The sequence below is a fragment of the Nelumbo nucifera genome, chromosome 1, assembly GCF_055504915.1.
Source record: "Nelumbo nucifera cultivar China Antique chromosome 1, China Antique-T2T, whole genome shotgun sequence".
Lineage (NCBI taxonomy): Eukaryota > Viridiplantae > Streptophyta > Magnoliopsida > Proteales > Nelumbonaceae > Nelumbo > Nelumbo nucifera.
The window spans coordinates 87,273,607-87,288,275 of record NC_142649.1 but is presented as its reverse complement, the minus strand read 5'-3'; the positions used below and the strand labels follow the sequence as shown (position 1 = coordinate 87,288,275).

Here is a 14,669-nt window from a genome sequence, read left to right as displayed (position 1 = left end):
TTTGATATTTGATATTTGACGACCTTACGATTTGATAATTTTGATATTTGAAGATTCGATTTTGATTTGATATTTGATGAATTTGATATTTGATTATTTGATGATTTGATAATTTTGATAATTGATGATTTGATTTTGATTTAATATTTGATGAATTTGATATCTGATTATTCGATGATTTGATATTTTATGAATTTGATGATTTGACTTTGATATTTGACATTCGATATTTGATGTTTGATATTTGATATTTAAGGATTTGATTATTTGATTTTGATTTGGTATTTTATGAATTTGACATTTGATATTTGATGATTTGATATTTGATATTTGATACTTGATATTTGATGATTTGATAAATTTGATATTTGATGAATTTGACAATTTGATTTTGATTTAATGTTTGATGAATTTGATATTTGATTATTTGATGATTCGATGAAATTGATTATGATATTTGATATTTGATAATTTTGATTTTTCATCATTCTGATATTTGATGAATTTGATTTTGATGATTTGATATTTTTTTTATTTGATGAATTTGATGATTTGATTTTGATATTTGATATTTGACATTTGATTTGGATTTGATGAATTTGATAATTCGATTTTGATATTTGATATTTGATCAATTTGATTATTTGATTATTTGATGGTTTAATAATTTTGATATTTGATGAATTTGATAACTTGATTTTGATGAATTTGATGACTTTGATATTTGATGAATTGATTTTGATATTTGATGAATTCGATGATTTGATGAATTTGATAATTTGATTTTGATGACTTTGATATTTGAGAAATTGATTTTGATATTTGATGAATTTGATAATTTGATGTTGATATTTGATATTTGATAAATTGATTTTGATGAATTTGATAAATTGATTTTGATATTTGATGAATTTGGTAATTTGATTTTGATGAATTTGATGATTTTGACATTTGATGAATTTGATAATTTGATTTTGATGACTTTGATATTTGATGAATTTGATACTTTGATAATTTGATGATTTGATGATTTGAAGAATTTGATAATTTGATTTTGATGAATTTGATGACTTTGATATTTGATGAATTGATTTTGATATTTGAGGAATTTGATAACTTTTAATGAATTTGATCTTTTTTATCTTTGATCATGGTATTTGATTTTTTTTTTTTTTGGATTTTATTATCATTGCTCTCTTCTTTTTCTTTTTCTTTTTTTCGGGGGGGGGGGGCAAGGTCATGGTTAACTCTGTCCAATCGTAAGCCCTTACATAATCTTGGTCTAACTTTAGTCCCGTTGTAATTCTCGGAATTAGGAGGTGTATCAAACACTAAAGTAAGGTGCTTAGAGAACTAAAGAAGGAGAAGACTTTGCACTCATACGAATAGAAGAGAGGACCTACTAGCGATAGGATTCCCCGACCTACTGATAAGTTGGACTCCTCTCTTTCTCTTTTTTCTTCTTCTTTTTACCCTTTTTTGCCCTCAGTGCCCTGATCTAGGTTTTTACTGAGCTTGGGTGTCGCCTAATTGTTGTGCACCAGAGCCATTACTGGTTTTCATCCGGGCCGATGAAATTGGGTCTTGCCACAACTTGATACTTTTACTCAGAGCACCCTTTCGAGTTTTCACTCTGCCCTTTCAAGCCGCGCAACTACTTGTTATTTCTCTCCACTCACTCCTCCCATCATTGCCACAGGGGAATGGGGATTTGCTTTCTTTGTCATCTGATTCCATGTTCCTATTTTTATCTTTGATTAGGGAAGTCTTAGTACTAGGATGAAATATGGCTAAGGCTAAAGGGTATGTAAAGCACTAACACAACTTGGCTCATGGGTTATCAGGAAACTAAAATTCTTAAAACCTTCTTGATTTTTCCCTTTTCTTCCTTCTCTTTGTTTTTTCTTTCTTTTTCCTTCAACATCTTTTCTTTTCTTCTTCCTTTTTTTTCTGCCTTTACTTCCTCCTTCCCTTTTCACTTATTTTGCGTTATTTTCAAGGAGTCCTAGTATCTGCATATTGGGACGTTTAAGGAAAAGGTCACAAAGCTCAACTATCTAACTAGTGAATTATTACAATTGTGCTAGTCAAAAGGAAAGGTAATAAACAAAAAATGGCCAAAGATGGCCTCCCTTCAATTCATTGATAAAAATTGATACATAGAATGAATTACAATTTAAGCATAGTACTTTTTTACTTGATATAAGTTTACTGGCTCTGGGAGGTCTTCATCATCCATTCTGCTGAGTATTAGTGCTCCTCCAGATAACCTCTTTTTAACAATGTAAGGGCCTTCATAGGTAGGAGTGAACCTGCCCCTTGTCTCCGACTGATTCAGAATGGTTCTTCTAAGCACTAATTCACCCGGCTGCACATCTCAAGGTCGTAACCTCTTGTTGAATGCATGTGTTATTCGCCTTTGATAGGCTTAACTATGGGCCATTAGCTCTCAGCCGTGTTTCATCTAAGAATGTCAATTGCTTATAACGTGCTTTGACCCAATTTGTCTCTAGGATCTCTGACTCTAGTATCACACGCAAAGATGGCACTAACACTTCTACTAGTAGGATTGCCTCCATGTCATACACTAAAGAATATGGTGTTGCCCCAGTTGATGTCCTAATTGACATGTAATAAGACAAGAGATCATATGGTAAGATGTCCTACTAAGACTTGTAGGTAAGAAACATCTTCTTCAATTTTTTTTTAATATTCTTGTTTGTAGCCTCTACTGCTCCATTCACTTGAGGTCGATAAGGGGATAAACGAAACCGCTTAATCTTGAAATGATCACAATGGGCAGTGACTTCCTTGCCAATGAAATTCTTTCCATTATCTAAGATGATCTCGCAAGGTGCTCCGTATCTGACAATGATGTTTCCCTTGATGAATTGAATTGTCTTGGTCATTGTTGGGTGGGCTATGGACATTGCTTCTACCCACTTTGTGAAATAATCAATGGCAACAAAGATGTTATGCCCATTCGTTGTAGGTTGCAGCAGACCAACCATGTCAATTCCCCATACTGAGAAAAGCCAAGGTGTAGTGAAGTAATATAGCTCTGAGGGAGGTGCATTTATCTTTCGATCAAAGACTTGGCAAGCATGACATCTCTACACATGTTGACAACAATCCTCATCCATTGTCATCCAATAAAATCCCATTCAGAGCAGCATTTTGGCCAACATATGCCCATTCATGTGAGGGCCACATATGCCACCATGTACCTCTTCCATCTTTCTTTGCACTTCTTCTTCATCTAAACATCTCAATCAAGGCAATCCTAGGGACTCTCGATATAAGACCCCTCTTGTTAAGATGAAATGCCCTGTTAGCCTGGCTATAGTTTTTCTCATCTTGGGATCTGCCCATTCTATAAATGCTTGGTGCTCTAAGAAATTTTTGATGTCATTGAACCACGGTTTACCATCTAATTCCTTGTCTTCTATTGTGATTTCTATTATGGTACTCACATAAGCAAGCTCACTATCCCAACTTAAATCAATTGGTTCTACTACCATGTTGGGGGGTAAACGCATGGCTGATCCCAGGGATGCCAAAGTATCCGCAAAGCGATTGTCTTCTCTAGGTAGGTAATTGAAGGAAATGCACTTAAACTTTTTGATCAACTCCTTAAGACAATTGATGCAATGCTAGTCGTTCATCCCATACTTCCCAATCACCCTTGGCTTGACTAATGACCAAGAAAGAGTCCCCATAAATTTCCATTTCATCGATGCCCCAATCTAGTGCCATTCTGACTGCTCTTAGGCATGCTTCTCATTCACATGTATTATTGGTGTTGGGAAAGTCTAGACATATATATAAAGGAAACTGAGTGCCTTGGGGGTCCACAAGGATCATTCCTACTCCCCGTCCACTTTGGTTTGACGCTCCATCAAAGTATGCCTTCCACCTATTCCCCACTTGTATTTCCAAAATGGTTTCATCTGGGAAACTTGTTGGGATTGCCTCATACTCCGAGGTGGGGTTATCAGCTAAATGGTCTGCAATGGCCTGTCCTTTGATTGCCTTTTGTGTCACACACTTGATGTCATATTCAAAAATGAGCATGATCCAACGGGAGACTCAACTAGTAACTACTAGTCTCTCGAACAAATACTTAATGGGGTTCATTCTAGAAATAAGCAACACCGAATGAGCTAATGGGTAATGGTGTAGCTTCTGACAAGCCCAAATGAGAGCTAGACATGTTTTTTCTAGCATAATGTACCTTATCTCATAGTCACAGAATTTCTGACTTAGGTAGTAAATGGCTCTATCATTTTTACATGTCTCATCATGTTGCCCCAGTATGCATTCAACAGAATCTTCTTGTACTGACAAATACATAAGTAAGGGTTTCCCAGGCCTAGAGGGAGCTAATATTGGTGGGTTGGTCAAATACTCCTTAATTTTGTCAAATGCTTCTTGACAATCTTCATTCCATTTTACTGGGGTATTCTTCCTTAGCAACCTGAAAATCGGCTCGCATATTGGTGTAAGTTGCACTATGAATCTATGGATATATTGCAATCTTCCCAAAAAACTTCTAACCTCCTTTTCTGTTTGGGGAGGAGACATATCAACAATGGCATTAATCTTAGTAGGGTCAATCTCAATCCCTTTTTTACTAACGATAAAGCCCAATAGATTTCTTGAGGATGCCCCAAATATGCATTTCTGGGGGTTTAACCTAAGGCAAAATTTCTTGAGTCTTTCAAAGAGATTCAGAAGGTCCTTTAAATGATTCTCTGCCTTCTTGGTCTTGGCAATTATGTCATCCATGTATACTTACAATTCTCTATGAATCATGTCATGAAAGAGTGCTGTCATTGCTCTCTGATAAGTTGCCCCAGCATTCTTAAGCCCAAACAACATGACCGTGTAGCAAAAGGTTCCCCATGGTATTATGAAAATCATCTTTTCTTTGCCTTCTTCTGCCATTTTGATATGGTTATACCCTAAAAATCCATCCATGAAAGAGAACATTTCATGTCCTACCGTGTCATCAACAAGAATGTCAATGTTTGGCAATGGGAAATCATCCTTGGGACTAGTGATATTTAAATCCTAGAAATCGACACACATCCTAACCTTTCCATCCTTTTTAGGAACTGGCACAAGGTTGGCTAACCATTCAAGCTAAGTTGCCACTTCTAGAAATCCTACATCGAACTGATTCTTAACCTCTTCTTGAATCTTTAGAGACCACTTGGGATGGAGCTTCATGATCTTTTGCTTTATTGGCTTTGCATTATGATATATGGGAATCTTATGTACCACCAAGTCGGTGTCCAATCCTGGCATGTCATTGTAGGACCATGTAAACACATCCCTAAATTCTTTCAACAAATCTATTATGTCAAGTTTCTACTTTGGGATTAAATGGCTCCCAATTTTTACCAATTTTGGGTCATCATCAGTTCTAAGATTAACTTCCTCTGAGTCAGTTTCTGTTCTTCTTTCCTCTTTCCATTCAATTTGATCTAGGATACTTTGAGGGATCTCCTCCTCAGGAGGTTCCTCCTCTATTCCAATGAGAGCGTAGTCTAACTCAAGGTTGAAGTCATAGGCTAGTGAGATGGGTTCGGGTTCCTGTAAGATGAAAATGAGGCATAAACATGGGAATTGGAGTTGGACCAAAAGGAGATTTTTCAAAAAAAGAAGGCCGGGCCCAAGCTGTGAACCAAGGCTGCCTACGTACCCTTTTGAGGGGGATTAGGCCATTCGTAGTTCAACAAAAGGATTTTCATTTCATTTGGATCAATGGAGTATAAAAACTACTTTCGGGATTGAGACACAGGGTAGAAAGCATTGACCCCTTGGTCTGAGAATTACAGCTTAACAAACCTCAAGAGAAAGGGCCTTTGGGTCCAAGGTAGGTGGAGAAGACATCCAGTTACGAACAGGCTCTTGCAAAGGGACAATTGACTAGGCAGGGTCTTCCATGAATTCGCCTCCTATCGTACATACATCCCCATCTAAGGATTTCCAAATGGCACGATCCTCGAACTTGTCAATTACCTCTGGTCCGATAGGGATTTCCACCTTGCCCCAATCGATGGGACAACAAGGCATGTAGATCACCTCAGTATCCTTTTCCTCCCATGCCTTTGATGATGAGTCGTTGTCCTTCCAATCTTCTTGGTCTCCAAGAAAAGTAGTGAAATGTCTAAGATGTCAAGGGAGGTTTTAGGGCTGATTTGAGGGGTTGGTGCTGGCTTAGGCATGGTTTCTGGGTTACTGGACGTGAAAAAATGGAGGGGTGTTGAAAGATGTACACCTTTCTTCTTCCCGCCTCATGGGCCTAACAGGTTATGTTCATCAGGTTTATAGCCTACTCCAAATCGAGGGAGAGATCCCTTAGCCTTAACAGGGTTCAATCTCCCTTGTTGCTTGATACCTAACCCTTTGCTAGGATCGAACTTCATATGAGCCATCATTCAGAGGGGTGGTACTATCTTTCCTTGAACTTTCTTTGCCTATTGGACCTTCTCGATGGCATTCACTTATTCAAATTGGTAAGAGAAGAAACCTAGACCTTCCTTTAGGTGTTGAACTGTGATTCTATAGCTGGTGCAATCTGACTGTCCCTAAGGATTGTAATGAGTTCATTATCATGGACCAACTTTAGTCTCTGGTAGAGGGAAGATGGCACAACTCCAGTAGAATGAAGCCAAGGTCTCCCTAGTAACAGGGTAAAAGATGCTTGAATGTCTAGAACTTGGAACTGAATCTGATAAGTAACATTTCCAATAGTCACATTAAGTGTTACATCTCCCAAATTTGGCCTAACTGAATTGTCAAAGGCCCTTACCACAATGGGTCTCTTCTTTACATTGTGTATACCCATTCTGAGTGCTTGTAGTGTTCCAAGAGTGCAAACATTTAAACCGGACCCATTATCCACCAAGACAGTAGGGACCCTCATTCCTCTGCAAGTTATTGTGATATACAATAGAAGATTGTGAGTAACACCATCTATAGGGATCTCATCATCTGAAAAGGTTATGATTCGAGGAGTCAAAATCATGCCGACCATCTATACTAGCCTTTCTGGTTCTATACTTGGGAGGATGAGGGCCCTCTTGAAAACTTCCATAACTTGGTTCCTGTGATGTTCTAAAGACAATAACAATCCAAGTACTGAAATCTATGCTGGTATTTTCGCTAGTTGATCCACTACGTTGTATCGAGACTTTTCGATGGCCTTTAGGAAATCATCTTTCTCCTTGACTTTGTTGTCTTCATCTAGCTCCTCCCTTGTTTTGGCCTTTCCTTTATCCACTGCCCCAGTCACTTGCCTTGGGGGCAGGAATCTTCCACATCTTAATAGGGCTCCACGTTCTGAGTTAGTTCGATCTACTTGTGCCACCACAAGCTCAGTGTAATAATTCCATGGGACCTTGGATGAATTTTCTCCATAGAGCTCCAAGTAGGGAATGACAAAGGGTTTTTGCAGGAGGTTGTCATTGGATACAGTGGAAGGGGTGAAAGGGTTATTGGTAGACTGTGTAGAAGGGACTAGGATGCAAAAAGGAGGTCTGATAGTGCAAATGGTGTCGAAAGGTGGTTGAATGCATGGCACTGATACTGTAGGTAGGGTCCTTGTAGGAACAATCAACACTGTGGAGTCCATGAACTGCCTATCTTCTTCAATGCAATGAATGCTATTGCTTGGTCCTACTCTGTGTGGTGGCATGGGATTTCTGGTGATCCCCATTGGTTGCTGCTTTGGTTGCTCTGCTTGAAAGGTGATGTGTCCATCATCAATCAACCTCTAAACTGCATACTTGAGTTGCCAACACTTATCGGTCACGTGCCTTAGGCCTTGGTGGTAGGCATAGTGGGTATTCTCATCGTACCCTCTTGGCTTAGGTTCTAGCGGTGCCTTCCATGTCAACAAACTCAAGCACCCTTCTTTTACCAATGCAGGCAATAACTGAGAGTGAGGGTATGGTAGGGGGTAAACTTTATCCTCTTCTCTTGCTGGATTCGAGGGTTTTGGTTAGCTACCATCGGTGGTTGCTGGGGAGTGGGTGGCTGGTATGGTCATGGACCTAGCATTGGATGAAATGGTTGGGGTGTGACAAGTGCTAGTGTTGATGGTGTAGGTAAGTAAAATGGTGGTTGGGGATTGCTAGAATAAGTGGCTACAACAAAATTAGGCCGAACTTGTTGGTGAGGGGATGGCGAAATAGCATGCACTTCATTTTCTAACTTCTTCTTGATGGGGGGTTTTCTGGCAAAGGTTTGGGACGAGCCAACTCTCCCAATTAAGGGATTAATTCTTCCTTGTGTTACGGCCTCCTCGATCTTGGTGGCCTCTTGACAACCTCATTAAAATCCTTAAGAGGATGGGCAATCAACATTGAATAATATGGCTCACCTAACGTTTTTACAAACATCCTTACCATTTCTTCCTTAGGCATCAGATACCTCAGTTTTGATGCCATTTCCCTCCACCAGTATGCATACTTAAGAAAATTTTCTCCTTCCTTCTGTGACAAGGCTTCTAAGTCGGCTCGATCGGGAACTAGTTCCATGTTAAAGGAGTAATGATCCAAAAAAGCTTCAGAAACTTGCTTCCAGGACTTCTTCACAAGGTCTAACATGGTGAACCAGGTTTGTGCATCTCCTGTCAAACTCTTTTGGAACACCTGGATAAGGAGCCTCTCATCTGATCCGTATTGAAACATATCTCCACAGAAGATCTTAAGGTGGGTTTGTAGGCATCCTTTTCCATCATACTTTTCTAGTTTAGGCAATTCAAACTTCTCTAGGAGTACTGCATCAGGGTATAAGCACAATTCTTTAAAGTCCATAGTTCCTAGGTTATGAACCCCTTTTAGCTTCTGGATTTCTTCCTTCATTTTCTCCATTTCCTCCTTTATAGGAACCCTCTTAACTGAGACTAGCTTGTTTGGGAGAATAGACTGGGAGACATGAGGGTCTTCTTCTTTAAAGTCATCAACTTGGTTGACTATTGGAGCTGTGGGTTGCTTGGTGAAGACGGTAGGTTGTGGCCTTGGGGTCGGCGATGTGGTACCTATGGTGAATACAAAAGGGGTAGGGATCCCAATAGTCGTGGGATGGCAAAGGTTTGAGTTTGGGCGATAGCTTGAGGATTGGTAGAATTTCTTTCTGAGAGTAAATCTACCCAAGCAAACAATTCTAACAACCTTTCTTGAAGACAGAGAAAAATGTTGTATGAAACAGTAGCGGTCTCCACATTAGTTGTGTCCTGCTACCCTAAGCCCTCCGAGGTCGTGCCTTTAGTTGCCATGGTGCGGGTGAAGGAATGGGTCATGATTCTATTGGTCCTCATGTTCGCTAGGAGAAGGTCAAAAATTATTCACTAGTTGCAAGAGAAAAGGTAAAGAAACTGATTCTCAACATTTGATGAGATTGATTTGATTCTTTTTTTATTCTGTATTTTTTATTTTATTTCTTTTTTGATTTTGATGATTTTTTTATTTTCATTTTGATTTTATTTTATTAACTTTATAAACTTAATTTTGGTTTTTTACGCTTTGATTTTTGATATTCGATGAATTGGCTTAAAGAATTAGTAAATTTGGTTTTGATTTTTGATGATTTGATTGGATGAGTTGATTTGACAACTTAGCTTTGGTTTTTGCTATTTGATGAGTTGATTTGCTGCTTTGATTCTGATCTTTGTTATTTGATGAGTTAATTTGCCAAATTTGATATTTGATGAGTTGATTCGATGAATTTGACGATTTTGTTAGTATTTGAGTGAGACAATAATGGCCCAAAACAAAAGATAGCTCCTTCATTAATGTTCATTACATCCACTTTTTTTTTTGTTTTTTAGAAAGAAAAGGAAAAACAACAATCCTAATCAGTTGGGAGGAATTTCAATGCCATAGTAAGTCAAGGTGCCTTTGAGTATCACCATTCAACTTGCCATCTGCATCGTGTTTGCTTCCATGCGGTTGACTAACTCTTCATATTTGATGTGGGCACTAGTAGCCTCATTCCTACCTTGATGGAGCTAGCGGCGAGTTTCCTTGGTTTCGACTTCCACCCTTTGCTTTTGTTGAAGTGCCTCTCTGATAATTTCTCCATTGTTTCAAAATGACTTGCTTGGGCTTCACTCAATTTTTTCCTTTTACATTCCAATCTCTCTTTTAATTCCATAATTTCCTTCCTTAAATCCGACTCTTCTATTTCCATTTTTCGCTTTTGCTTGATGTGCTCTCTTATTTGCTTCCTTATAGAATCATTGTGCCTTCCTATCCTTACTTCCTGCACCTCATTTATCTTGTTTTGCTCATGAAGTTCTAGTGTTGCTTTTAAGTATGGATCATCCAAAGAGCGCTTGAGAGATTCCTTTGATATGGTACCTTTGGATGGAGGCCTTGCTGGGGTGGGAAGCTCGGGCGGTGGCGCTAGGGGTGATGGGAAACATTGACTACACTCCCAATCCCTATATGTATGGTCACACATCAGCTTGGAGGTTGGCAACAGGGTAGAGAATTCCTTTTCACTGGAAGCCCAATGTTCCTTGAACTTTCTTTCCAGGTTCCCACAATACTTGATAAATTCAACCATGTCCCCTTTGATGTCATCGGCGGTTGGAATGAACTAACCATTCTCTATCTTCCTTCTACGGCTAAGCGAGGTTGATTGCACCCTTCTTGGATAGACAACCCAATGTTCCAATTAACCTTTCCTTCCACGGCTCTTTGCAATAACGCCAAGCTTTGTTTCTCTGTTAAGGTTGCTGCTTGTGGATTAGTGCTCAATATTTCTTTTACCTTGTATGTAGGCTGAGATAAAAACTTTCCGATGTGGATGACCAAATGTGGTAGATGTTGTATCAACCATAGCTGCAAGATCTGGAGGGACCCACGGAACAGCCACACTCTATGTGTCTACAACATGGTTAGACCCCTTAGAATTTCTGTTAAGATCATGGGAACCAAGGTGACTGATGATGCTTCTTTGATTTGATGCAGTACTGTGATTAGTTTTGCAAGAACCCTTTTGCAATTAAGTGGGAAGAGGAGATGTCCTACGATAGCCATGAACAAGGCATTTTTTTGTCCTTCCCCATTTTTCTCAAGCTTATTTGATTTGAAGACTTGGGTGTTGTGGTTTAGAAGAAACTGGATTGTAATGGATTCTTCATCTGCCATCTATAGTTGGGGCTTTTTGCATGCTAAGAACTGGCACAGGTTGGCTTTGTACCCCTACTTGGCAACTGAGAAGGAAATCTCATTTTCGATGGGCATTCACAGGACATAAGCTACCTCTTCTAATGTTAGACACATCTCAATTTTTCCAAAAGAGAAAACCATTATTTCTGGATCCCAACATTCAAAAGTCGCCTTAAGCATTGGCCATTCCAACTGCACCAATGATAAATTCATAACATTTTCCCAATGGGGTGCATCTCCAATGGCTCTAATATCATCTGCTTTTGCAAGAAACCAGTTTTTAAGGAATGACCAACATCCCAGATATTCGAAAAAGGCTTGATCCATTTTTTGTCAAAAACAAGAAGAGGGTTAGTAGGCCATTATTGTAACACCTTTAGTTTTTAAATAAAAGATCATGAATACCAATGAAGTATCGTTTAATACTGACTAAAGGATGACTAGTCCTTTAATCATATTTGTACTTACTAGATACCTCTAGACAAAGGTTATGCAAAATATCTTTTGGTATTGGTCAAAGGGAGGTTAGGCCCTTTACCATACACACACCTACTAGACATCATAGAATTCAAAAGTCACATGGCAAAGCCAAATTGCACCGATTGAGAGATGAAGTATCTTTTGATATTGGTCAAGAGAGGGTTAGACTCTTGCCATATGCATATCTACTAAATACTCTTTCCATATGCATACCTACTAAATACTCCAGGAAATAAGGAAGGTCAAAATGATCTTTTGATGCTACTTCTCAAGAGTTGAACTCTGAGAGTTATGCATTTACTTAGCCTTGAAATGGGCATAGGATGAATAATAGTAGAAGTTAAAATGGCCTTTTGATGCTACTCCTCAAGAGTTGAGCTCATAGAGTCATACATCTACTTAGCTTTGAGATGGGCACATGATGAAGTACATGAGAGGTCAAAATTGGCCTTTTGATGTTTCTTCCCAAGAGCTAATTTCATCAGGGAATGCATCTACTTAGCCTTGAGAACAATAACCTTGAGTGGCAAGACAGACTTTTTTTAGGTATTTCAAATGGAATCTTTAGATTTGGAGAACTTAATGGATTTTGATCTTGATTTCATATTTGATTAAGTTTTTAAACTTTGATCTTGGGTGTAACATTAACAGCTTAAGGGGTACTTTGATGCTTTTTTTTTTTTAGATTAAGCTTTTCCTTTTAAGGGATTTAAAGTTTATTTTGATCATACTTCTAAGGATGGAAACCACATAGTGCAACACTCTTAGTGTCCTAGCCCTAATTATGCTAAGGTCCTTCTATCCTAGTTCCATCTAAGGCTCCTACGTATGGGCATCGTAGGTGCAATGCATGAAGTTATTAGGGGAGTTTTAGACTTTAAGGTTCCAACAAGGTTGCTAGCCTTCAAACCTCCAACCATGGACAAATGGGCTTCTTTGGTTGGTGGCTAGTTTGAAGGTTTTGGTGGAGCCTTTAAGGACCAAAATCTAGGGGCACACACCTACTACCTTTCCTCTAACAGGTGAAATGAGATTCTAATTTTATTTACATGAGAGTGTGTGTGATCATGAGTATTCAAGCATGCAAGAAAATTGAATAGGAAAGCAACAAAAAAAAAATAATAAGAGAATGCAGCCACATGTTTAAGTTTTCAAGCAATCCGACAAGTCTCCAGGTGGCCACATTTGGGGACCTAATAGAAGCTAAGTTCTCTTGGTGCATTTTAACTAAACAAAGAGGAGAAAAGAATAGAACAAGGAACAAATACAACTTACTACTATTCACAACTAAGCTAAACACAATCAGTTATAGAGAAACAAAAACTACAAATTTTGAGAGATTGCCAAAGGGAAAGAAAAGGAAAGAAAAATCCAAGAAAAACAAAAAAAAACAAAAAAAGGAAAAAAGCATCCGGAAACTGTATGATTTTTTTGCTACGCTGAAAGCTAATTGTGGTAGACATTTAACGCGCTATGGCAAAGGGTGCAATGCGATAAACGGGCACAGGAAGGGTAGATGGGTGCAATTTAGGTGCGATGAGTGGGAAGGAGGTGCAATGAGATTGAACTGAGTTGTGATGAGGTTGATCTGAGTTGCAATGAAATCAGGTTGAGTTGCAATTTCGGGCTTTTGGGTTACAATGAGGGTGATCTGAGTTGCGATGAAGTTAGGCTGAGTTGCAACTTTGGGCTTTTGGGTTGCGATGAAGTTAGGACGGGTTGCGATTTCAGGCTTCTGGGTTGCGATGAGGGTGATCTAAGTTGCGATTTTGGGCTTCTAGGTTGCGATGAGGGTGATTTGAGTTGCAATGAAGTCAGGCTGAGTTGCGATTTCGGGCTTCTGGGTTGCGACAAGGATGATCTGAGTTGCGATGAAGTCAGGCTGAGTTACGATTTGGGCTTCTAGGTTGCGATGAGGGTGATCTGAGTTGCAATGAAGTTAAGCTAAGTTGCAATTTCAAGCTTCTGGATTGCGATGAGGGTGATCTGAGATGCGATGAAGTTAGGTTGAGTTGCGATTTTGAAGAAGTGTTTCAGGTAAGACCTTGGTTACGATTTTAGCAAAGGCATGGGAATAGCTTTAGGTGTGATTTTGGAATGGGAATGACTTTAGATGATTGCGCTAGGAAGGTCTGTCACGCCCAGCCTTACTGAGGTGTGATTTTAAATCGCCAACTAACAAAAAACAAACTAGACTTTACAATGCACAACCACTAAGCACGAATTTGAGCCAAAACATCTCCCACAAAAGGTCCTTGAAAATCTCCCCAGTGGAGTCACCAGTTGTGAGCTCTAAAAAGCTCATGGCTAGCTCAAAAGGAGTTGGAGTCGCCACCCATTTTTTTAGAGGAAATGGGCCCTCATTTTTGGGTTTGAAAAACAGTTTACTGGCCTTGATAGTGACTCCATTCCCCGCCAAGGAAAGGCACTAAACCGAAAGGCTTTGGGTTCAAAGGATTGGGAGAGGGAAGGTGTTAGACACCCTTCTTTCCAAGCTGCTATAGCAGCCCACTACGGGAGTAATTTAGGATCAATTTCCAGCAAAAACATGCACTAACAAGATTGTTTAAAGCTCCTGAAATCTAGCAAAAATATTCTCAACTTTGCCCAAAATTGATTTGAGGTGATGTTATCGGGTCTTAGGTACTAGTTTCCCTAAGACCCTCGCCTCTCTACTTCTTTTTCTGAATCCAGAGGAAGTTGGGAATGCAAATTGTCCAAGATTTTAAAGCTTTAAGCAACCTAAAACTAAACTAAAGGCAAAGAGACAATAGAATGAGAGGTTTATCTCTCGTGTACGACCTTGAAACAAGCTTTCCAACAACCAAAAGGACTTCAAATGAAACTTGAACAAGGCAAGAGCTAGGCTGGTCATTTCTGGTGTTAAGATTGAAAAACAGAGGATGAGGCTTGAGCTTGGCTACAAGGATTCCGGGATTTCGAGAAAATTGGGTGTGCTATAGAAGTTGGAAAGCTCTCTCTCCTTCAAGTTTGAGCTGA

General features: G+C 39.1%; 1 protein-coding gene across 1 annotated transcript; it reads right to left on the bottom strand.

Annotated features, from left to right (window-relative positions):
* Positions 1-6,550: 6,550 nt before the first annotated feature.
* LOC148803522 (uncharacterized) lies at positions 6,551-7,045 on the bottom strand. Its single transcript, XM_088896552.1, has one exon. It carries the CDS (start codon positions 7,043-7,045, stop codon positions 6,551-6,553), a length of 495 nt encoding a protein of 164 aa, XP_088752678.1.
* Between the last annotated feature and the right edge of the window lie 7,624 nt (positions 7,046-14,669).